This window comes from Botrytis byssoidea, assembly GCF_014898295.1.
Source record: "Botrytis byssoidea strain MUCL 94 chromosome Unknown BBYS_001, whole genome shotgun sequence".
In the NCBI taxonomy this organism is placed as follows: domain Eukaryota; kingdom Fungi; phylum Ascomycota; class Leotiomycetes; order Helotiales; family Sclerotiniaceae; genus Botrytis; species Botrytis byssoidea.
Genome location: NW_024065842.1, coordinates 1,341,748 through 1,364,158, shown reverse-complemented (window position 1 = coordinate 1,364,158; position 22,411 = coordinate 1,341,748). Strand labels below are relative to the sequence as shown.

Sequence of the window (22,411 nt, the reverse complement as noted above, 5' to 3'; positions counted from 1 at the left end):
AGTAGGGATATTTCACAAACAATGTCCCCTCCCCCCCCCTCTCAACTAATAATAAGTAGTATAAGATGGCTTATTAGGTAGTTTCGTACACTATCATTTTTGAATCTTCAACTTATTATTCTATATCGTACTCATCATCCTGGTCCCATCTAGTCTAGACTACTGTAAAACCTTCACTGTTATCATTCCACTACTCCATATATACGTCTAAATCCTTTTCAACACTTTGATAATCTGGTCTACTTTGATCTCTTGGCATATTGACATTATTTGAGGTTTCTGTCACCAGATTATCTTCAAGTACCAGTCGACACCTAAGTTGTACACACAGATATCTACAAAATACGAAATACGATATCCTTTGTCCCACCAAATCTCAGTTCTTACAGTATCCCTATCTTTGTGCATACACGTGTGGATGCATTAATTTCCCCTTTCACTTCCAGGTCTACTTTTTACCATTAGTGAACTTTATTAATTAATTTCCATTTATTCAACCAAAAACATCTTTCTTGATAAATTTGGAAAACAGTCTGGTCCTGTCCTCTTTAAATCCTACGACCAACTCAACATTACCTACCTACCATACCAACACTCCTTTAACAGATGCCGTAGCTGATTTTGGAAATTCCTTGATTCTTACTCTCCTAGAGTATTCTACAATTTCTCTAATCGACCCCTCCGTTATCTCGAGACCCTTACCTACGGCCCCTTATCGAACAACTTTTATCACAACCCTCACTCGTTATAACTACGATACAATCGAGAAATCGAAGTCCTTGGGGGAAAAGCTTGTAGTCTTCTCGATTCTTTGCCCAACCTCACCATGAGGCGTGGTACTCTTCTATTCCTGGTCATCAATTTTATAGTAATTGGTTTCCTTGTAAATGCCTTCAGCACCCTCATATCACTACTCTTCATAGATGGAGCTGCAGATGCTATTCACCGCTCCGAAATACCTGCGCCAGGTTCCGAATTGATCGAGAATCGCACACAGCTTATCCCGAAGATCATTCATCAGACATATATCAATGAGTCGATTCCTGAGCGATGGAAGGCAGGACAACAATCGTGTATTGAATTGCATGATGATTATGAATATAAGGTATGTTTACTTTAGTCTATGGGGAGAAGGAAAAGGGCATGATATGCTAATTCATTACAGTTATGGACAGATGAAGCTTCAAGAGCTTTCATTGCAACGGAATATCCTTGGTTCCTCGATACATTCGACAGTTACCCCTTCCCAATCCAACGCGCAGATTCTATCCGCTATTTCGTATTAGCACATTACGGAGGCATATACATCGATCTCGACGACGGCTGTAAACGACGTCTCGATCCCCTCCTCAGCTATCCCGCCTGGTTGCGCAGAACAATTCCCACCGGAATCAGTAACGACGCCATGGGATCCGTGCCTCAACATCCCTTCTTCCTCCGCGTCATCGAATCTCTCCAAGCATATAATAGAAATTGGGGCATGCCATACATCACCGTCATGTACAGCACCGGTCCGCTCTTCCTCTCAGTCCTCTGGATCGAATACATGCGAACTGTTACCGACGAAGCAGGCCGCGTGCGTAATCTCATGCCAGATGAATACAACAAACACGCATGGAGTTTCTTCAACATCGTCAAAGGCAACAGCTGGCATGGAAAAGACGCACAGACGATCTTCTGGATGGGCAAACATTGGTTCTTGCTCACGGTCGCCGGTTTTGCCATCGCGGGAGTTGTAGGTGGATTTCTGTGGTTGGCGTGGAATATGTGGGTGGTGCGATCGGGCAAATCGTCGAGGAGGGGAATGGCTCTTTGGAGAAGGGTCAGTGGGAAGGATAGATATGAATTGTTGGATCGTTCGGTGTGATTACATACATTTATTGGGATTCGGATGGGACTAACAGGGTATATGTTAAGATGATATGATATTTGTAATTATGGGATAGGGTTTTCTGGATAGACAAACGAGAAAGATGTAGATTGTATAGGGATATTAATGGATGAAATGAATTAACGGAGAATTTTTACACACAAATCGTGCATCTGGACTTTACTGAATGGATATTACCATGAGATTTTGCAGGCGGATGGGTCTAAGAATCTGGCAATTAGGGTGAAATCAGTGTTGGTTTATATGAGATGAGTTGAACATGGAGGCAACCTTCATCTGGGGAAGCTCAGGGAGGGTGAATCGAAGCCGAGGCTCACTGGGTTGCATGCCGGGGTTTTGGCATTGTAATCAGATATAAAAGGTCAGGCGAAGACTTTCAAGTGAGAGATCTAGATGGGATGTTGGTAGTGTGGTGTCCGAATAGCTCTTCGTTTGGTGTGAGGGTGAGGTGTGCTCTTCAATGTATACTGTAGGCTCATTTGAGGGATTTGAGGGAGCTCCCCGAGTGTCGGAAATCGTGTATGCGCGGGATCATTGAGGATGGGATGAAGGGTTACGGGTGTGTATTTTGATGAGGCCGCTGAATAGAGTTGGAGTGGTTTATGAGGAGGGTTTCGCGGATGCTTGATTGATGGAATGCAGATTTGATTTTTGTGTTTCTATATCTATTTTCCTGGTGGTATATTCTTTACTAAACTTCTTTATTTTCAAGCCATATCCCGTCTTTCGAAAGAAGCCTCAACACTGTATACACGAACCTAAGCACAGTAAACTACCACCTACCCAATGTACAATTCTAACTCTCTACGAGAAATGAACCCACTTCTTCCATTTCCACACCAACCCCCAACCCCCAAATACAGACGACAACCCTGTGAAAATGATTAATGGCCCGTAACTCGTCCCATACCCAAAATGTCCCAAACCTGCGCCCACACTTCCCGCTTTCAACAAAAGCACGCCCGATAACCCACCACTCACATAACCAATCCCCCTCGCTCCATTCAAAAGCCCATAGAGCACACCGGTATCAATCGGTTCATTCCTCTCCGCGGCTTCGCGCTCCATTTCCTTCAGGATCCCGCCCCAGGTCGCGCTGTACCCGCCGGCGAAAAAGCCAAAAGTCAGAGAGAAGAGAACGAGTAGTGCCATGCTTCCTTGGGACGTCAAACCCCAGAAGAGGAATGCGGAGAGCGCGGATGCGAGCGCGGAGATGAATGTGACGGTTGTGGCGGAGAGGGGGAATCGTTTATTATCGCTTAGATATCCGAAGAAAAAGGAAGATAGTACGCCGGGGATGTTGAAGAGGGTAAGGAGGAGAGTCGCGGTGGTTTGCGAAAGCAGCGTTACGTCGTGAGCGTAGGTGTTTAGATATGTTTGCGGGATTCCGTAGCCGCTGCTTTGGAGAATGATGGCGATGGTGTAGATCCAGAAGGTTCGATGATGGAGGAAGTCCCAGGGAATTTTTCGGGTTCGTTGATGCGATGAGGTCACATTGGAGGGGTGGGTAGGAATTAGATAGATTGCGGGAATACTGGTTCCGATGAGAAGAGCAGCCCAGATGCGTAGCGTAGTGCGAAATCCATAGTTATCGAGTAACACGCGTAGCAGAAATGGACATGCGGAACCGACGATGTTTTTGCAGGATAGGACGATGCCATAGGCAACGGCGCGGTTGTGGGTGGAATACCATTCTCCGAGGGATAAGGTGGTGGGACTGTAGATTAGAGCGCAGCCGAATGAAGAGAGGATGCCTTGGGTGACTACTAAATGCCAGACCTGTGTACTCCATGCGGAAAGCACGAAGCTGAGACAGGCAAGGAGCGCGCCGGCTAGAGCGGCGGTCTGTCGATAGCGGGCCCAGCGTTTGATGAAGAGTAGGAAAAGAAAAGGCATGGAGAGGTACATGACGCCATTAGAGGTGGTGCCGATGATACCGGTTATGGCGAGGTTTCCTTGGAGCGTCCAGTTTGTGGAGTAGTATTCTTGAAGGACTCCGTAGTTCATGGCGAAGCCTGGGAGAATTAGGATAAGGAGTTGAGGATTGAGGGAGATGGAGATGAGACTTGCCCCATATGGGTAATTGTAAGATTGCAGAACCTATCAGGACAGATGCCCGTTTGTGCTTCGATTCTATTTGTCTGGGATCGATATCGGGGTAAGTGGTATCGAGAGTCAATGATTCTCGATCATGTGTAATGTCTTCTTGTGAGGTAGCTATACCTCGAGATGCAGTTGCACTCTGAAAATTGTCATCACGTTCCATCTTTAGTAGAAGCGCTTTCTGTTGAATTGTGTGTATACAGATCGTTCATATAATGATGACATCTCTATTTCATATTTGAATGGTGCTGCCGTCCGATAGCGAGGTACATGATGTGCATGTCACGGGACTACTGTTGAGATCTTTGACTTCCAACGGCACTGAGTACCTCAAGAAATCAACAGCAGAATCGCTGTTGTGATCATTGCCCATAAATTCAAATAACAGTCTTGGAGTCAGAATATCTATTTCGTATCTGAATGTTCGATGGTATACGGCCGTTTCAACCGTCGATTTGCTAAAGATTTAATTCAACGAATGTATTACTCACTTTGAGTCTTTAATATCCAAAAATATCATACATTTGATAACCGAGAGTATTAAAAGTTTTGTTGCATATCTCATATTTGACTTGAATTTGCTTGAACAAATTCAAGTGCAGTTTCGATTTTATGAATCGAAGAAGAAGTAGCTCAATAGCTACCTACAAATCTGAGCTTGAAGTTCGCTTCGAGTTCTCCGAGTGAGAATCTCACGATAACTCAAAGACTAAGCCCTGAGCGTATACTCTCAATAGCGAGATGACTCTAAGAATATCTTACATATGTATTTGTCGACGTCTTCTTTCTCGTCAACATTGACATTCTTGTCGTGCGTTTTATTCTTTTCGCCCACCTTTTCCTCCTTCAGATAATTCATCCTCTTCAATCCCAACCCTCTTTCCTCCGACGCGTATCCCTCTCTCAGAACTCCCCACGCTAGAGCTAAGCTCTTTGGCCTCGCATCTACAACACATCCCCTATTTTCGAAGACTTCAAATGCCCTCTTCATTCCTAACGTATATCCCTCGTGAACAACCGCTTCTTTTACTTGATTTTCTTTCACTTCTCTCTGCCTATATACTGGATACCCCTGTTTCCCAGTGTCAAATCTGACCCGAAAACTTTGGCCTCCGCAGAAAATCCTAGTCCAGCATAAAACCTCAATAGGACGAAGACCAAAATTGTTTTGAGCATAAGGATCCGCACCTGCAGATAGGAGGGCCTTTATGGCGTAGATTTCGCATGCGGCACATGCGTAATGAAGAGGTGTATCACCGTGCAGATCACGAGTGTTGGCTAGAGGTGCTGGAGTACGATCTAATACCTTTTATAGGAGTGATAGGCATTCCAGGTTAGAGACTATACGGGTATCTTCATCGTCGCTATCATCCATGATAAATCCATTCCACGTGTGAACACTTCGATCAGGAGTAGGAAAAGGAATGATGGATAAAAGATGAAGAAGACTAATACTGGACCCCCCATCAATTAGTAAATCTTCCAACGAGATTGTCCCATCGCACTCCGCAAGGACCGTGTCAAGAAGAGCAGCAATGTATTGAGGTTTGTAGTAGCCGTCTTGAATATATTGAGCAACCACTTCTCCCAGAATTGTAAGTTGGCCTGTGAATAGTCGAGGGCAATCTTTTACTTGGCCGAGGTATCCTCTGATACCAGTAGATAGTAGTTCTAGCTGATCAGTCACTGGAATCTTCCTGTCTGCACCCATTTTCAAGAGCCATTCCACACCGTAAAGATTCCCATTCCTGACTGCCATATGAAGTGCTGTAAGAGAACTTGTCATTTCCTTGGCACCAACTTCAATCACCGGCTTGCAATTTGACAATAATTCTAGTGTTCGACGTAATGTTTCTCCGTCTCTTGGTCTCATCATCAATAAATGATAACAAGTCAACTGCCTTTTATCCGTTCGGATATGTGCTTCTGCTCCCTCAGAGAGTAAAAATTCAACCATCTCAATATGTCCATATAGAACAGCAGTATGAAGATAAGTAAGCCCCCTATTTTGACTCTGAACATTGCTTTCAAATTCTCTAAGGAAATATCGAACAATATCAACATGGCCGAATCTCACAGCCTCATACAATGCAGCATCCTCACTTCCAGGCTCCAATTGTAAACAAAGTGAGAGGGCCTTTCTAATTTTCTCCCAGCATTCAAATCCTTGACGTAATCTTCGTTGGGGCCCGTCATACTCGCAGATCAAAAGACCCAAAGGCGTCTGTGAGAGCTCTGATGATATTCCTGGGACCCTAGCTCTAGCAAAGAACATCTCTAAGATCTCTAGATTTGTGCAAGGCGTTTCTAGCAATAAACTGCCTTCTACTCTCTTCATTTCCTCGCCTAATTCCGCTATTGACGGCATAAGAAACGTTTCACGCGCGAATTCTGCCCCAAGCGCCAGTAGTGTCCTGACAAGCTGCGGCTTTTCATAAATTATCGCCCAGCGAAGTGGCGTAACTGAATCCCCAGGAGTCCATGCCTCCAGAAAATGCAATGCGGTAAGTTTTGCAAGAGACATTTATAATCAATATCCGCGCCATTTTTGATCAATAATCCGCTAGATTCGTGGCATCGCTGGACTTATCAATATAAAGGAGATAATGTAGAGGACTAGGAGGCGCAAATCCAGGACGTTCAACTGTTGGCCATAGAAAAGCCGGCTGGCAACTTGCACCATTCTCGATGAGAAGTTCGGCAATGTTGCTATGGCCGCGATATAGTGCACAGAGTAAAGGTGTGGCGATGATTGTTTCACGGCTGATGGCATCTATATCAAAGCCATAGTTGAGAAATGCAACAACAGCAGAATCGAAACCAAAAAGAGCAGCAATGTGGAGGAGGGAGGCGAAAGCTCGGGGACCAAGGTCGTAATCTGGATATACCACAGGATCATTCCTGAAGAAATAGATAGAATCTCGAAATTCTTTTTTGACGTTTCTGTTCTTTCCTTCGCCTCCCTTGTGTTGAGTGCCGCCCGAGTTGTAACGTCCACGAGTTTCATTTACTTGCTGAATTAAGAGCTGTGTATCCTCCATACTATAATACGGCGCTATGTCCTTATTGTAGCTCAACGTCTGCCTTCCTTTTCGACAATACTTAAATTTTCTTTGCTCCCGAATTACTCTGAAAATACTTCGATCTTTATACCAGAAGTCGAGAAAGCATGGATCCACCTGCTTCTGCGATTCATCAATGAACCATTCTACTGGAAGCTCATCCTTGGAAGTTTTCTCAAAGTTATACACTTCGAGTAAACATAAATAAATATTTCTTGCTCGCGAGGATCCTAATTCGGCAGCATGTCGGATCGATTCTAATCCCCTTTGAATATTTTTTGTGATGCCTAGTCCCATAAGATGAAAAATACCAACTTCGAATGCTCTCTCAGCATTCATTGCTTTATACTTGGGATCCTTCTTTTCCTTTTCATACTCATAAAGCTGCTTTTCTCTTGCGTCTGGCGTCATAAAATCATGATATATAGGCTTAGCAGGGCATGCGTGCGTATGAATAGATTTCCTAGTCGACCACGACATCTCTGGGGGCAGATTGGCGTAGTGAAATATGTTTGGAAGTATCTGGAAATTACATCAGTATAATATGTCGGGTACCGGCCCAGGTAGATGGGTCTTCAAAGCCACCACGCTACGCCCGTATAACCAACCTCATATCTCTTTTTTGCCAGATCTTCGTGCCTGGGGTTACACACGCAGCCGTCAGATGGCCCCTTGATCCAGTGTTTATTGACATAATCAACGACCACCATCTCATGAAACTTCACATCGTGTTGGTAATCTTGCGACTCGGGGCAATCACATTGAATCATGATTGAGCCCCATGACTTTGAAGTGTTAAAAACGTTTGAGGGATCAATTACAAGCTGAAGAATAAAGAGACTCACGTTAAAAGTCCAACCGCTTCTCCAACACTTTTCCATCAAATCTGAAGGTAAATTACAGGAATCTATAGGATTGAATCTATTTAGATACAAGTCCGAAGAGAAATTATCAGGATCTAAATAGCCATGTTTAGTCCTATAGTGAGGAATGACCAACTTGGAATTATGAGTTGAGTAATAGCTCGAGGAATGAGGTAAATTTCGATATCCGCCAACGTTCCAAGATTTCTCAATAAGCATCGAGAACTTCGGCCAATATTGATCAGGAAGGTGAACAGAACCACTGTCGTCATCCTTACATTGACTGAAGTTTTCCCTCAACCTAAGATCGGTAGGCAAAATTTTGAAAATTTCGGCTTCGATTACACCAATTCTTTTGTGCAAGGACTTTTGATTCTGATTTTCATCCAAGATACTACTTTCATCCCGTAACTCGCAGATGTAAACATCATGGTTGCTACACTGCTTTAATAAATTTGGACGACTCAGGACAATCTCTGTTGCCTTGTCGTACAAAGAGAAATCTTGACCTCCGACAGTTATGTTTGGATCTAGAGAGGCAGGACTGTAACTTGCATTGTTTCCTGATTGATAATCATTCTTTAAGTGCTGATCACAAAGTTGACAATATGAAAAAACTCGATATGAGACTTTCTTGACGTCTTCAGATGTAGTTGACAAGTTTCTGATCGTGATTCGAAGCCCAGATGCTTTAGCACCATCTGGATACTGGTACTTGGTGGAGTTCGAGTCAAGACTGTCACTGTCATCATCAGTAAATTCAAAACCTATGAATAATTCGTTTTTTGCACAAAGTCGGCTTCCATCGTTTTAAAATATTGCCACTTCCCTGTATTTTGGATAATGCTTGACTCAAGAACTGATATTGACTTTGAAGTTTCGCCAATTGTGAGTATTCTTGGTTCGTTAACTCTTCTTTTATCCTCGAGTTTTCCGCAAGTGTTACCATTCTTTCGACGCTCCCGTCTCTTTAGCCTACCTCGGCCAAAGGAAATCGGATTAGCAGGCAAATCCAGGAAGTCAACTTTCGAAGATAATAATTGAGAGCCTTCGGGAAAACTGGATGAAAGTTGACTTGGACTTCTGTCTGGAATCTGGCTCAGCGACTGTCGTAATTTACTTTTCCGCTTCCTTCCTCGCAAAGCCTCAGGGTGGTCAAGAAATGCAGGCTTTGATGAGTAATTCGGATTACCCAATATGTCCACCTTCGTCTTAGTATTTTCTAGTAATTCAGTAGACCAGCGTGCTTGAAATAACTTCAAGTACTTTTCTCCCAGTATCCTTTGAATTGGGACCTCTTTCTCCTCACGATTTACCATATTTCTTCTCCGTCTCCTTGTGTCGGCACAAATCTGTGATGCATCAAAATTCTCACCAAAGAAGAAAGCAACCCGAATCTCCCACTTGTCAGGCTTCACCTCAACATTATACTGTCTTGCTGTTGGAATCCAATCCATTCTTGAAGATTGCCGCTCGGAGGAATATAGGATGTTGTATTTTTGGTTCATGAGTCTCTGAATATGACTTCGAGAAAAGCCTTGAAACTGATCAAAAGTGCTTTGATCCGAGTTGTATATATCGTCGTGAACAGTGAAAGCATTTTGATCCACTATTACTGCATCAGAGTAGAAGATATCCAGAGTGCAGCCATTCCTAACACTTTGAATTGGAGTATGCCATACCTTTCTTCCAACAGGCCGAATCATACAATAATCTCGATTCACCACTTTGAGTCTGGTTGAATTTGCAATCAAGTAATTTGTGTGCCCCGACCAGATTTGGCTGACAAGAGAATACCTTTCATCGTCGAAATAATTGCTAAGCCATCGAAATGTGGCATCCGGATCACTATATGTCGGCTGTCCAGTTCCTTCAACCATACTGACAAGAATAATACTTCAAAAAAGTATTCTGTTGTCTGACGGGAGAAAGAGGTATCCGTAGAGATATGTATGTTGAGATCAATGTCTTGGCTATCATGAGCGGGGCAGTAAGCAGCCCCCGGTGTAAAAAGTTATGTATGCAGTTGTATAGCCACAAATCAGCTCAGCCTTCATCAGGCTGCCACAAAAGCCCATTCCATCACCGCAAAGCTTCCTTAAAATTAAATATTCTTCAGTAACTGAGGCCTTACATACATCGCATTGCTCAATCAATTACCTATGGAAGTTGCAGGCTTTGCCATAGGTGCTGCATCTGTCGCATCGATATTTCAGACGTGCGTCCACGGTTATCGAACCCTGGACACAGCTATGAAATTGGGGAACACAATCGTGACTTTGAATATACAGTTTCGTATCGAGGGGATTCGTTTGTTAATGTGGGGGAGATATTGGGGATTGGTTGAAGGAATTGAGACTATCCCAATTGATAGTAGGAAAGTTAATGACATCACATTACTGGATACTGTAGATGAGGATCACGAGATCCCAGGCCTAAAATCTTTGACTTTTGAAATATTGGGAAGGATTAATGAGGCTCTTGATGAATGGAAAAGAATCGGGCAGAAATGCGAGAAACTGAAGGAGAATCAAGGTACTGCAAGTGCTACTGAATTTATGGCCCCAAAACCTCGAATCTCAGCTCACCGGCTACTAGCGAAGATAAGTGCAAAGTATTCTGCCAAAGAGAAAGAGGTATCCTCGTCGAACAGTGTCTACTCAAAGACAAGACTGGCTTGGAGGAATTACTATCTAGGCTTACCAATCTCAATGATAGTCTCCAGAAACTGTTTCCTAGGCGAGAGAAACATAGTCTAATGAGAGGGTTAACTGGTGAGATAGTCGGCGCTATTGAGGAGAGTAAGTTGAAGTACGGTTCTGACTCCAATTTCATGGAGGTTGAATTAGAGCATCTCATAGACCACAACGATACAAAAGCTGCGGAGATCATTCTACTTCGACATGAGAACAAGAGTCAGATACCTGAGTTACTTGGAAATGATGAAAAAAACGAGGTTCGAGAATCTGAAGGCCACACATCTCCATCGCCATTCACCAAGTCATCCACTTGGGCCAAAAATGGACAAAAAAGCATGCAAATCCCAACAAGTGATTTTGCAAGTTTTTCGGAGCCAAAACTACAATATTATCATGCAAACAAAAGTTTATACGTCCCTCTGCCTCGAACGATGGCCGTATACGCTCCACTATCAAAGGACGACTCGGATATTTTCGCACAACACTTTGTGGGGAACTCGACCAACGAGCAGTTCAAACAAGTATCGACTATCTCACTGAAAGCAGATTCTGCTCAAAGTGTTCTCATAGAATGGCGTCTCGCCGCAGCAGAAACGCATTATTATGAATTGAGCCTAGATGATTTACTTCTTCGTCGTTATCATATTGCGCATCTGCTTCATCGAACGTTTGACACAGATGCCGACTTTCGCATGCTAGATTGTATAGGGTATACTACGACAACTGGCCATACTCCAGAAGGAGGGTCCCATGAGCTCGTGGGTTTTGTGTATCGTATACCACCATTCGCCTCGACCGTATCGCTTCCGGTTACGCTTAAAGACCTACTGAGTGAAGCCTACGCATCCGAGAGCCCAAAGGTTCCATCCCTTAATCAACGGTTTAGATTATCGCACAGCTTAGCAGCCGCACTGTATCAACTCCAATGTGCTGGTTGGGTCCATAGAAAGATATCTAGCTACAATATAATCTTCTTTCGCGATCAGGGAACCGGCGAAGTTGACCTTTCTCACCCGTTTCTCGTAGGTTGGCAGTACTCACGTCCAGATGACGAAAGATATAGTTCTCCATCCGAAGGTAGTCAAATAGGTATTGCAGATTTGGATGTAAGTCAAGCTTCACAACTGAGGAAACAATAACCAACTTTTTCAGATGTATGTTCACATAGCTCGCATAATCCACAAGCGCTCTGAATTGCACTTCCCCCGCTTCCGTCCTAGTTTCGACATCTACAGTTTGGGTATTGTTCTCCTCGAACTCGGTTTCTGGGAACCGATCATGACCCTTGCTACCCCCTCTGAACGTGTTGCCATGACTCGTTGGGAAGTCTTCGCCCATAAACCTCGTGGCAATACAATTGGCCCAGCATGCTCATGGTGGAAAACAATATGGGAAGTTGCCAAGAAAGAATTAGCCCCAGAAATGGGTGATGCATATAGAGATGCGGTGTTGTTTTGCTTGCGGGGGAATGATCATGAGAGAGATATCTGGACAGGTGCGGAAGCAAATGGGAGTAACTTCCGTGAGATGGTAGAGAAGAGGTATCCTAATCGAGAATTTAGCGAAGTGGGCATCGAAAAAGAATTCTATTGGAAGGTTGTGAAGACTCTAGAGGCTGTCAGGATATAGTTGAAATGGCGATTCGCTACAACGGCTACTATGAGCAAAGGAGATATTGGGCAAAAATAGCTTTTAAAAAACTGCTTGGTTCCTTGGAGCTATCCGTTTCTGAACCTCCTGTAACCACCCAGGGAGCTATTTCTGATGTGGTGTCAGCACTAATTTGCTACCTGAGTGCCCGCCCTATATAACACCATCGGACAACTATTCGCTTTTACTTTAATCAATCGACTCTTCCATCCCGCTCCTTAATATACCGAGATGCAAGATCAGACGAGCCATATGTAAACAAAGAAGCATTAAATCAAACAAAAATCAAAGTTTTGCAGCTGCCCCTTTTTTGTTTCGAATTTCACAAAACTCCGAACTCGTTATAAGGAGATCATCTCCATTACATCTCCGTTTTCGAATTCTTAAACATGTCAGAATTGCAAAAGTTAGAAAATCTACCAGACGTGCAATGAAACATTTTGGGAGAAATTTTTTTGTGTGTGGTAGGAAGGCGTTTGGGTGAAGTCTAGATACTTATCTGAAAGAACTTGAGAGTATGATATATGAAACGAATGGATTTCACATTGCGAGAAGTCTTCTCCGGAAGTGAAAGATCAATTGACGTCCGATCACAAAGGTCGTCCGGTAACTTGTTGAACATCCAGAGTAGTTAGACTTAGAACTCGAAGTGAGTATGATGGATGCACTTGTATTCGACTAGCAAAACACTATGGACATTGCATGTATCTACAAACTCGTACTTTCAAGTTTTAATTTCAAAAACAAGGCGCAAATCTCATTGCGCGCGAAAGACGGTCGAAAGAAAAACTTAATAGCATGGACGTGACGAGGACAAGTGTAGTGCTGCTTAACAGACTGCGCATGATTATGATCGGTGATCTTAACAATTGCGTTCCTGCAAAAGTTGTGGTTCTGGTTATGAATGAATCACGTGGCTCAAGGTCGTGTAAATTGAAAATCGCGTCTCTCCAGGTTGGACGCGTCAACTTCACTCGACATCTAGCAAAAATCTCAACATGACGACCAGCAAAGCCCCAGAAGTTGGAGAGTCCTCTACTAGTGCTGCAAAGAAAGCGCTGAAAGCCAACACTAATGGAGTTACAAATTATGAATTGCCCTGGTATGTTGTCCCGATTCTCCTGCAAGAATAGTAGGCTGATTAGCAGCAACCAGGGTTGAGAAATATCGACCGGTGTTCCTCGATGATGTAGTAGGAAATACGGAGACAATAGAACGACTGAAGATTATAGCGAAAGATGGAAACATGCCGCATGTCATTATTTCTGGTATGCCAGGTATCGGAAAGACGACAAGTGTACTGTGTCTGGCTAGGCAGCTGTTGGGAGATTCATACAAGGAGGCAGTATTAGAATTGAACGCCAGTGACGAAAGAGGTATTTAGTCCTCAGAGGATTCGTAAGCCAGTTGTGCTAATACATAGACAACCAGGTATTGATGTTGTGCGCAACCGCATTAAGGGATTTGCGCAAAAGAAAGTCACACTCCCGGCCGGTCGCCACAAACTCGTTATTCTCGATGAAGCAGATAGTATGACATCTGGAGCTCAACAAGCCTTACGTCGTACAATGGAGATCTATAGTTCGACTACTCGATTTGCTTTTGCATGCAACCAATCGAATAAGATTATCGAGCCTTTACAATCCAGATGTGCAATTTTACGATATGCAAGACTGACAGATCAGCAAGTAGTCAAACGATTGCTACAAATCATCGAGACAGAGAAGGTGGAATATAGTGATGATGGATTGGCTGCATTGGTTTTCAGCGCAGAGGGAGACATGCGCCAGGCTATCAATAATTTGCAGTCCACTTTTGCTGGTTTTGGACTCGTCAATGGAGATAATGTCTTCAAGGTTGTGGATTCACCTCACCCCATCAAAGTGCAAGCTATGATAAAGGCATGCTACGAGGGCAAAATTGATTCTGCATTGGAGACATTGAACGAGTTATGGGGCTTGGGATACTCGAGTCACGATATCATAAGCACCATGTTCAGGGTTACGAAGACGGTCAACACTTTGAGTGAGCATTCGAAATTGGAGTTTATCAAGGAAATTGGATTCACGCATATGAAGATTCTGGAAGGAGTTCAGACGCTACTTCAATTGAGTGGTTGTATTGCAAGGCTTTGCAAGTTGAATATGGACTCAAGACAATTCGTTGCTAAATAATGGGAAATATGAGAAAAAGCATTACTAGGGAGTTTGGAGCTTTGTGATACAGCTGGCGTATATGATATTGGTTATGTACAAGAACCCTGAAAACTCCTTATGAGTACAATTTTACCTTGATTTATCTTGCTTTGAAGCGGATTGCTCATATTCTTCTTCAAACTGGTTCCACACTGCTCGATCCCTGATCATACGTTTCTCCATTCGCACTTTTGCTTCATATTCTCTGATGCGTCGATCCGCTTCAAGAGAACCTCCCATAACCATAAAGCCCATCTGGATAAATCTTTCCACGCGATCATTAGTTAACCATTCCCCAATATATAGCAGCCTGACTCACACTTTGAATTGAATCGTCAATCCTTTGTATATTGGAGAAAGAGCATATCCAGCACCTCCTAATGCAGCTGCAAACAAGCCCCACTACAGCATCACAATCAACAATCATTCTGAAAAGCTGGCTACCAAAACCGCATGAAGAGTCAATTACCTTTGCACCGCCAACTGCAGCACCTTTACCAGCTTCCCAAGCTGCAACATTCGCTTCTTCGTTTCTTAATCCACCAGTTTGGTGCATTTTGAACCTTATGTTTGCATTTATCTTGCTGCAAAATGAGGTTGAATCAGAATGATCATAGGATTTCAAATCCCGTGGGCTTTGATTGGAACGTCATTATTCATGGTCCCGCCTCGGCTCATTCCGATCAATAGTCCGACCGATATAATTTTTTGGAGTCAGTACCTGTTTGTGGTGAAGTGTGATATAATACATAACCCTTCATCACAAATTTTACTCAATATCTCAATCACAATAATGGCTCCAGTTAGATCAACGGCGCTTGCGCGCGACACAAATGAGACCAGCATTCAACTGGCAATCAACCTCGATGGAGGAGAGTTCCCAGCGGATACCGATAAGAAATTGCTGAGTGGTGAAGAGGGACATGCTTCCCAGGTATCAAAATCGCAACACATTGCTATCCATACTGGAATTGGATTTTTGGATCATATGTTGCATGCTTTGGCAAAGCATGCTGGTTGGAGTTTAGCGATCAATTGTAAAGGAGATTTGCACAGTATGTTTTATGTCTTCTCATTCATTCTACTGCGGGATGTGTCTTTGGCTATGCAAATGCTAATTTAAATTTTAGTCGATGACCACCATACTGCTGAAGATGTCTGTATCGCGCTCGGCACATCATTTGCAAAAGCTCTTGGAACCCCTGTAGGCATTGCACGTTTTGGGTCCGCATATTGTCCTCTCGATGAAGCGCTTTCGCGAGCCGTTGTGGATATTTCGAACCGTCCATTCAGTGTCATAGATTTGGGACTAAAGAGGGAGAAGATTGGAGATTTGAGTTGTGAAATGATCCCACATTGTCTGCAGAGTTTTGCACAAGGCGCAAGAATCACATTACATGTGGATTGTTTGAGGGGTGATAACGATCACCACAGAGCGGAGAGTGCGTTCAAGGCATTGGCTGTGGCAGTCAGACAGGCTACTTCGATAGTAGCGGGCAGAGAGGGTGAGGTTCCAAGTACAAAGGGTACTTTGAGCACTTGAGTGGAGGATGTAATGATATCAATAGAAATATTTGGTGTGGGATATTGGCTTGTCATGAATGCACATATTGGACTCAGATATTGAATGGCTGCAAGAATTGCCAGGAGACTCTAAGTTAATTAGGAGGGTTGAAAAATATACCAAGTCATTTATAGAAATCAGAATCTAGCGTTAGAAGAAAAATCATATACATATACGTATTTCGTATACTCAGTGCCTGCATATCTGTTCCACCTCCAGACTCCTAGAGTAAACGGCTTTGATTCATCGAAATAATTGTCTAGTAGGCTCGAAGGGTGTCTCTAAAGTTTCGCGGGGGGTATTCATTGCCCCACCCCGTCCGCTAGCTCGCCGCTTTTCTTGGCAAAAAAATGTAAATTTCCATCAAGCCATCGCATATCAGTAAATCTTTTATCGCATACCAAATCCTATCACCAAACATTCCTCTTCACAACACCATTCAATTCAACTACCATCACAATGGCGCCTTCCCGCACCAGTACCGTAAAAAATAAAAATGCATCCAAGCATGCTGCAAACGGTTCTGGAATTCGCAACAGCAAAACCGTTTCTCGAGCTCAAAGCGATGGAGTCTCGAAATCGAAAGGCAAAAAAGCTACACAGTCTAAGGGAGCCCCACCAAAACAACAGAAGCAAGGAAGTAAATTGGCTACGTTGAAGAAGAAGAGGAGAGTTTATACGGAGAAGGAATTGGGTATCCCGGCACTGAATATGATTACACCGGTGGGAGTAGAGAAGCCAAAGGGAAAGAAGAAGGGGAAGGTTTTTGTGGATGATAGGGTGGGTTTTTTCTCTTTATCTTGGGGCGTGTGGGATGAGAAGGGAAGGTTGATATTAGGGTTGAAATATTGGGTTGATCAATTATTTAAGTGAGGAACTTGGACTAATCACTTGCGCAAATAGGAATCCATGATGACGATTCTCGCAATGGTAAACGCAGATAAGGATGGCCAAATCGAGAGTAAGATGATGAGAGCCCGACAGATGGAAGAGATTCGAGAGGCGAGAAAGGCAGAGCATGAGAGAAAGCAGCAATTACAAAAGGAAAAATTAAGTGAAATGAAGCAGGGTTTGAGGAAAAAGAGGAATAGAGGGGGAGACGATGATGGTGACAATGTGAAGGGTGAGGCATTGGCTGGAACGAAACCTTTGAAGCCTAAAAAGAAGACCGTTTCGTTTGCTTGAAAGTTGAATTACGGATTTTCAATTGAAGATTATTATTCTGGGAAAGACAGGCAGGCAGGCATAATTATATTCCGGCGTTATGGCGAATGCAACTTGGGTGGGACGAGGATTAAAAATGGCATTTGAGGTATACCAGCGGTGTATTGACATTAGATTATTACTGTGTTTGAGAATTGCTACAATATCTAAATAAAGTCTATAAAACATGGGTCGCTCTATTCCAGCAGCTTCAGTCCAGATCGCTTGTGATAGCTGAAACTCAAGTCCATTTTCGAACCATTGGTTGGAATTTAGGGCGAGGGGGACTCAGATCAGCGGAATCGTGTGCGTCAGGAGGAACAATGGTATCAAGTTGTACCTCAAAAGCCATTTTGTTTAGAAAGTTGACACACTGTATCTGATTAGTGGTAGTTGTACGAATTGAAGAAGGCTCCACTTACTGGGCGAGCATGCCACCTGTGTCCCCCGATTTCAAACCATGATAAGTGGCCACCTAGAGATGTGGTACACAGCACTGTGTATGGATTCTTCTTGATTTCTTCACGTGGTAAGCATTCACCGGTGGCAATCTGCAGATATGTTAGTAGGTATTGATGACCAAGAGAAGTGAGTGAAACTTACAGGGTCATCCTCAGCATTTATAGCAAAGAAAGGAATCTTCACAGCCAGTAGCGAATCTGTTGATGAAGCGTCTCTGTAGTATGCACCCTCCGTAGGGTAGCCCCAAGCAGGACCTTGGATTTGTCGATCGAATTCGTGCAGGTAGGTAATGTTCCTGATCTTGTCAAAATCAATCTTGGGATTTTTGATGATCTGGTCATGGTGAAGTTCAACGAGTCTTTTCATATTGCTACCCATAGTCTTGGAGTAAACTTCTCTTCCAAGCCAGGTTCTTTGGAGAGCGAGTGATCCAGCATCTAAGTTCCAGGGGTTGGAACAGACGACGGCGGCTTTGAGGACGCATGCATCTCCTTCTTCGGCAATATACTAGGATGTGTCAATAAAGTCAAGGTACAAGAAGGAGGGCACGCAGGAACAATGGCAGAAATCAAGAGGCAAACTGCAGGGGGGGGGGGTGTGTACAACTAAGGAAGATTAAGCAGAACGAAAACAATTGAGGAACATACATTGGTAAGAATGTTAGCTCCTAGAGAGAAACCGATGCCAAACAAAGGTCTGTTAGGAAAGGTCTTTCTCAGCCAAGCAATCGTCTGTCGAGTATCCCATGTAGCTCTTGCATTGTACAATACACTGCTCGTGATTTTATGTTTGGCACATCCACGACTATTGATAACACATGCTTCCCACTTTGAAGCATGATCGGCTCCAACCAAAGGCTCCAATACATGCTTAAGATAGATCTCGTAAGAACCACCGGAGAGTCCATGTAAAGTCACGAGCATTGGTCGGCTATCTAAAGATGCAATTCCTGAGAATTCTTCATCCGTATAGTATGTAGTACGAATAGGCAAAGTATCATCAACCTCGCTATATGGCTCATGGACTACGAAATCAACAGCAAAAGAGCCTTGGAAAGCTGGATCCTCATTCTCAAATAACTTTCGTTTATAGTAAATGGGAGGTCCATCGTTCTTTACAACAGTCCAAAACGTTTGCATGTGACCTAATGGAGTTAGTCACTTTACGTCCAGACCATTCGTTGCAAAAAGGAATTCCATTACCATTGAATAAAAGGGGGTTGAGACGACATGGCGGAGTTGACTCTTCACATATCTTAAGAAGATCTGTGGTAGAACCATCTTTACTTTTGAGGTTTATGGGATTTGGAGGATGGGTAAATCCAATCTTTGCATGTCCAAGCCACTCCATCCTAATTGGTTTATGAACAACTTTTATTAAAAAGCTTCTAGAACTGTTTTGGTGTAACGAGGCGTGAAATGGTCGCTTTTTGTGATAACGAAAGACAGATTGATAGATTGGTAGATTGTACTAGATATACATACATCTATTGAAAAGGAAACGAATTGAAATTGGTACAAGAAGAGAAGAAGGGGGATTGAACAGATTATAAGTAGTGAAGTACACACGCCAGCAGATGTACAGACCTCCTTTTGCTTTACACCCACTTGCAAAATTGTGCTGAAAACTCATGGAGATTATCGGGAAAGACTTCGGTGAAACCCTTCGATTGTCATTGGCTGACTCTGATCACCTAGTTAGCATCCTTGTAGAGTATTCTTATGTCATTCATCCTTTCAATGTTCTGGAAATGCTCGTGAACATTCATTTATATTTATTTTATCTCTTATATTTCACCACCGCGCGGATATATTTTGACTGAGGTTTATTCAAAAGAGGGGCGAGTTATGTCTCGAAATCATGGCATGCCCAATATTTGGCCCGGGTATGATCCAAACGCATATCCTCCGCAGGACAATTCGCCTCAATATGATAGGAACGGTATGATGATGCAGAACGGTGCAAGCGTGCGACAGTACCAGATGGGAGGAGCTATGCAGCAGGATCAAAGATCATATTGGAATCCAAATGTTCAACTTCCATACAATATGTCCACGACTGGATATGCGCCCGACAATTTTCGTACGGCTCCATCACCCGCGTCGCAGTATTATCAACCTCAACCTCAACATCAACCTCCAGTTCAGGTCCAGGTTCAAATCCCACAACCCATCCAGCAACAATATCCTCTCATTCAACGCGCCCCGCAACATCGCATACTACCTCAGTCAAACATGCCAATGGAGCAAATAAATCCTCAAGTAGCCCATACGAAACCCCCGACGCAACTTGATTATCCTCTCCTTTTGATCTCGCTGGCAGAGGAGTATTTCGGCGCAGCGCATGAACTTGCACCAGCAGTTGCGATCGCCATGACGGAAGAAAATGTTCACGCATATCACAAATTGATTACTATGGGGTTGGAATGTTTGACTATTGCATTGAAGCAATTAAAGCTTCCTGCAAGGTTGGAGGCTAAAGTTCGACTGCGGATTGCCGGAATTATATACGAAGAGACAAACAACTATGCAGAGGCAGAGACCATGCTTAGTCAAGGCATAATACTTTGCGAAAGAGTATGACACACTTTTCTTTTCATGGCTAAAGTTTCTAACATGAGATTAGAATCACTACTACGATCTCAAATATGTAATGCAGTTCTTGTTCGCTCGGTTGATGTTCGAGAAGAATCCAAAAGCAGCCATGAAAACACTTGATAGCCATATCTCCGATGCGCAAGCGTATGTAAATGGTTTCAAGTATATTTTCTATAATCGCTGACTGTTATTAGCTATCAACACAATGCCTGGGTCTATGTATTCCGATTTCTTAGAGCATCACATGCTTTACAATTAAGGACTCCAACAGATAATCATGCGGCCATACAAAATATTCGAGGCATTTCAACACTTGCGAACCAACAGGGAGATCGTTCTGTTTATATTGTTGCATCTCTCATGGAAGCTATTGCCCACTTAAAGTCCGCCGGAGTAGATGGAATTGAGCATGTTCAACGAGCTATTGCTGCGGCACGGACCTATCAGCTTGACAACAAAAGCAGCATACCTCAGCTCATTGGTCTTACTCATATTCTTGATGTTATTTGTAGTATACTTCGTGGAGATCCAGCTCAGATGCTGAGTACTTTGAGGGCAATGCAGATGGTTATGGATGATTTATTGAAAAACACGGCGTGGAGCATCGAAAATGACACTCTTACTATACCTATAGACGGCGTTCACAAAGTCAAAAATCTCATCAGTGAAGATACCCGAAATGTTTTGAGTACAAGGGAAGATGGACGAGGCCAGATAGTCATGTCATTCTTGAATAAGAGAGATGCATATGCCTTAACGTATGTATCACACGCTTCTTGATTTCCCTGAGAATTTCTAACATGAACACAGTTATCTGCTATCAGGAATAGTTTTAATGCACAAAAATCCCCTCGATCAAAAAGCCGTGAGGTTTCTCAAAGAAGGTCTAGGCAGAATTATAGGTAATCTCTACTTTTTTCTTCTATACATTAATGCTAAAATTTGTTGCAGGGGATGAATCCCGAGCATCCAAAACCTCCCCTGGTCTATTGTCCGAGATTGTCGCCAAACAGCAATGGCGTGGTCACATTCTATGCTATTTGCACATTTACATGGCATTCTGTTGCGCTGCTGTGGGTAATTGGTCACAAGTAAAGCAGTCCATGAGTTGTATAACAGCGGCTGCAGAAAAGTTTGAAATTCCTTTGTCGGGGCGACTAGGCACTCTTACTTTCTATCTCGAAGGGGTCTATTTGCAGGGAACTGGCGATTTGAAGGCTGCTTTGAAAGTCTTCCAGCATGAGACATTCCAACTATACGATTTGTCCTCCGAAGATCAGGTTGAGCGTGATATTGCAATTCTTGCCGCTCTCAATGTTCTCTTGATTCTACAAGATGAAATTTGGCAAGATCCCATCGAGAATGTTACGCTTATTTCGAAAATCGAGCCATATTGCGTCAATCATCCTATCAAAGATATCCAGACAGCATTTTCAATCCTTAGGGCGACTGTTAAGACCGGAAACTCCGCTATGATTCACGAGACTAAAAATCACTTGTCTGCAGCTTTAGCTAAGGCAAAGGCTTCCCACAACACACAATTCTTATGCCTTGTTCTTAACATCATGTGTAGTAAGTTCTTCAATAACTGTCTAGGGGATCAAGCAGAAAAGAGTGCTTTAGCTGCACTAAAGCAAGCCAACCATAGCAAGAATAAGCTGTGGGTTTCTGTTGCCGAAGGGTTGTTGGCACAATTCTATGATATCTCTGGAAAGAGACATGAGGCTCAGGCGACATTTGAAGAAGCTTGTGCTGTAGCACACGAAGCTTTACCGGGACATTAATTGCTTCGAATCTTGCGTTCTTTTGGGTGAATACGGTATTATAGGAAGGATATAGGTGCGTGCTATACAGAGGACGATGGAAGGTTTTATTAACGGTGTTGCATGGCTGGCATTGGTGGGCGTTTGGCTTGAGATAAACGGATGAACGGATGCTCTCTACGCATATACCCATTTGCTTGGTTCTGTTACGATTGGCGCTGAGATGGTGTTCAAAATGAATTCGCGGATATTATGGTATAATACTCCGCATGATTGCTTGGTTTGTATTATGGGTACAATCACAATGGAAATGTACTTGAATATTTTTTAGTTGCTCTACTACTCTTGATCTCTATCAA

General features: G+C 43.3%; 12 protein-coding genes across 12 annotated transcripts; 6 read left to right on the top strand and 6 right to left on the bottom strand.

Annotated features, from left to right (window-relative positions):
* The first annotated feature begins 77 nt into the window (after positions 1-77).
* Positions 78-2,140, top strand: EAE97_000412 (uncharacterized protein). Its single transcript, XM_038870922.1, has 2 exons — positions 78-1,105; positions 1,166-2,140. The coding sequence occupies exons 1-2, from the start codon at positions 827-829 to the stop codon at positions 1,865-1,867; spliced, it is 981 nt and encodes a 326-aa protein (XP_038738283.1). The 5' UTR covers positions 78-826; the 3' UTR covers positions 1,868-2,140.
* A 555-nt stretch (positions 2,141-2,695) lies between these two features.
* On the bottom strand, positions 2,696-4,157 carry EAE97_000411 (uncharacterized protein; the record flags this gene model as incomplete). The annotated part of the gene is made up of 2 exons (XM_038870921.1): positions 2,696-3,906; positions 3,962-4,157. The coding sequence occupies 2 exons, from the start codon at positions 4,155-4,157 to the stop codon at positions 2,696-2,698; spliced, it is 1,407 nt and encodes a 468-aa protein (XP_038738282.1).
* Positions 4,158-4,724: 567 nt separating this feature from the next.
* EAE97_000410 (uncharacterized protein) lies at positions 4,725-6,518 on the bottom strand (the record flags this gene model as incomplete). Its single annotated transcript, XM_038870920.1, has 2 exons — positions 4,725-5,293; positions 5,342-6,518. 2 exons carry the CDS (start codon positions 6,516-6,518, stop codon positions 4,725-4,727), a joined length of 1,746 nt encoding a protein of 581 aa, XP_038738281.1.
* Positions 6,519-6,546: 28 nt separating this feature from the next.
* EAE97_000409 (uncharacterized protein) lies at positions 6,547-7,536 on the bottom strand (the record flags this gene model as incomplete). The annotated part of the gene is made up of 1 exon (XM_038870919.1): positions 6,547-7,536. The coding sequence occupies one exon, from the start codon at positions 7,534-7,536 to the stop codon at positions 6,547-6,549; it is 990 nt and encodes a 329-aa protein (XP_038738280.1).
* Positions 7,537-7,631: 95 nt separating this feature from the next.
* On the bottom strand, positions 7,632-9,799 carry EAE97_000408 (uncharacterized protein; the record flags this gene model as incomplete). Its single annotated transcript, XM_038870918.1, has 3 exons — positions 7,632-7,841; positions 7,902-8,661; positions 8,790-9,799. 3 exons carry the CDS (start codon positions 9,797-9,799, stop codon positions 7,632-7,634), a joined length of 1,980 nt encoding a protein of 659 aa, XP_038738279.1.
* A 282-nt stretch (positions 9,800-10,081) lies between these two features.
* EAE97_000407 (uncharacterized protein) lies at positions 10,082-12,247 on the top strand (the record flags this gene model as incomplete). Its single annotated transcript, XM_038870917.1, is given in 3 exon segments — positions 10,082-10,555; positions 10,573-11,724; positions 11,771-12,247. The coding sequence occupies 3 exon segments, from the start codon at positions 10,082-10,084 to the stop codon at positions 12,245-12,247; spliced, it is 2,103 nt and encodes a 700-aa protein (XP_038738278.1).
* Positions 12,248-13,266: 1,019 nt separating this feature from the next.
* Positions 13,267-14,442, top strand: EAE97_000406 (uncharacterized protein; the record flags this gene model as incomplete). The annotated part of the gene is made up of 3 exons (XM_038870916.1): positions 13,267-13,370; positions 13,424-13,644; positions 13,700-14,442. 3 exons carry the CDS (start codon positions 13,267-13,269, stop codon positions 14,440-14,442), a joined length of 1,068 nt encoding a protein of 355 aa, XP_038738277.1.
* Positions 14,443-14,553: 111 nt separating this feature from the next.
* Positions 14,554-15,019, bottom strand: EAE97_000405 (uncharacterized protein; the record flags this gene model as incomplete). The annotated part of the gene is made up of 3 exons (XM_038870915.1): positions 14,554-14,728; positions 14,783-14,865; positions 14,933-15,019. 3 exons carry the CDS (start codon positions 15,017-15,019, stop codon positions 14,554-14,556), a joined length of 345 nt encoding a protein of 114 aa, XP_038738276.1.
* Positions 15,020-15,256: 237 nt separating this feature from the next.
* EAE97_000404 (uncharacterized protein) lies at positions 15,257-16,006 on the top strand (the record flags this gene model as incomplete). The annotated part of the gene is made up of 2 exons (XM_038870914.1): positions 15,257-15,518; positions 15,594-16,006. 2 exons carry the CDS (start codon positions 15,257-15,259, stop codon positions 16,004-16,006), a joined length of 675 nt encoding a protein of 224 aa, XP_038738275.1.
* Positions 16,007-16,486: 480 nt separating this feature from the next.
* On the top strand, positions 16,487-17,212 carry EAE97_000403 (uncharacterized protein; the record flags this gene model as incomplete). The annotated part of the gene is made up of 2 exons (XM_038870913.1): positions 16,487-16,807; positions 16,931-17,212. The coding sequence occupies 2 exons, from the start codon at positions 16,487-16,489 to the stop codon at positions 17,210-17,212; spliced, it is 603 nt and encodes a 200-aa protein (XP_038738274.1).
* Positions 17,213-17,471: 259 nt separating this feature from the next.
* On the bottom strand, positions 17,472-19,042 carry EAE97_000402 (uncharacterized protein; the record flags this gene model as incomplete). Its single annotated transcript, XM_038870912.1, has 5 exons — positions 17,472-17,603; positions 17,653-17,781; positions 17,834-18,199; positions 18,340-18,836; positions 18,895-19,042. The coding sequence occupies 5 exons, from the start codon at positions 19,040-19,042 to the stop codon at positions 17,472-17,474; spliced, it is 1,272 nt and encodes a 423-aa protein (XP_038738273.1).
* A 497-nt stretch (positions 19,043-19,539) lies between these two features.
* Positions 19,540-22,073, top strand: EAE97_000401 (uncharacterized protein; the record flags this gene model as incomplete). Its single annotated transcript, XM_038870911.1, has 5 exons — positions 19,540-20,268; positions 20,318-20,433; positions 20,484-21,047; positions 21,100-21,191; positions 21,241-22,073. The coding sequence occupies 5 exons, from the start codon at positions 19,540-19,542 to the stop codon at positions 22,071-22,073; spliced, it is 2,334 nt and encodes a 777-aa protein (XP_038738272.1).
* Between the last annotated feature and the right edge of the window lie 338 nt (positions 22,074-22,411).

Excerpts from the sequence above, each read along its gene's own strand:
- EAE97_000412 (XM_038870922.1), top strand. The coding sequence starts at position 827 with ATGAGGCGTGGTACTCTTCTATTCCTGGTCATCAATTTTATAGTAATT. Across the intron at positions 1,106-1,165 it reads ATGATGATTATGAATATAAG|TTATGGACAGATGAAGCTTC; the intron begins GTATGTTTACTT and ends AATTCATTACAG.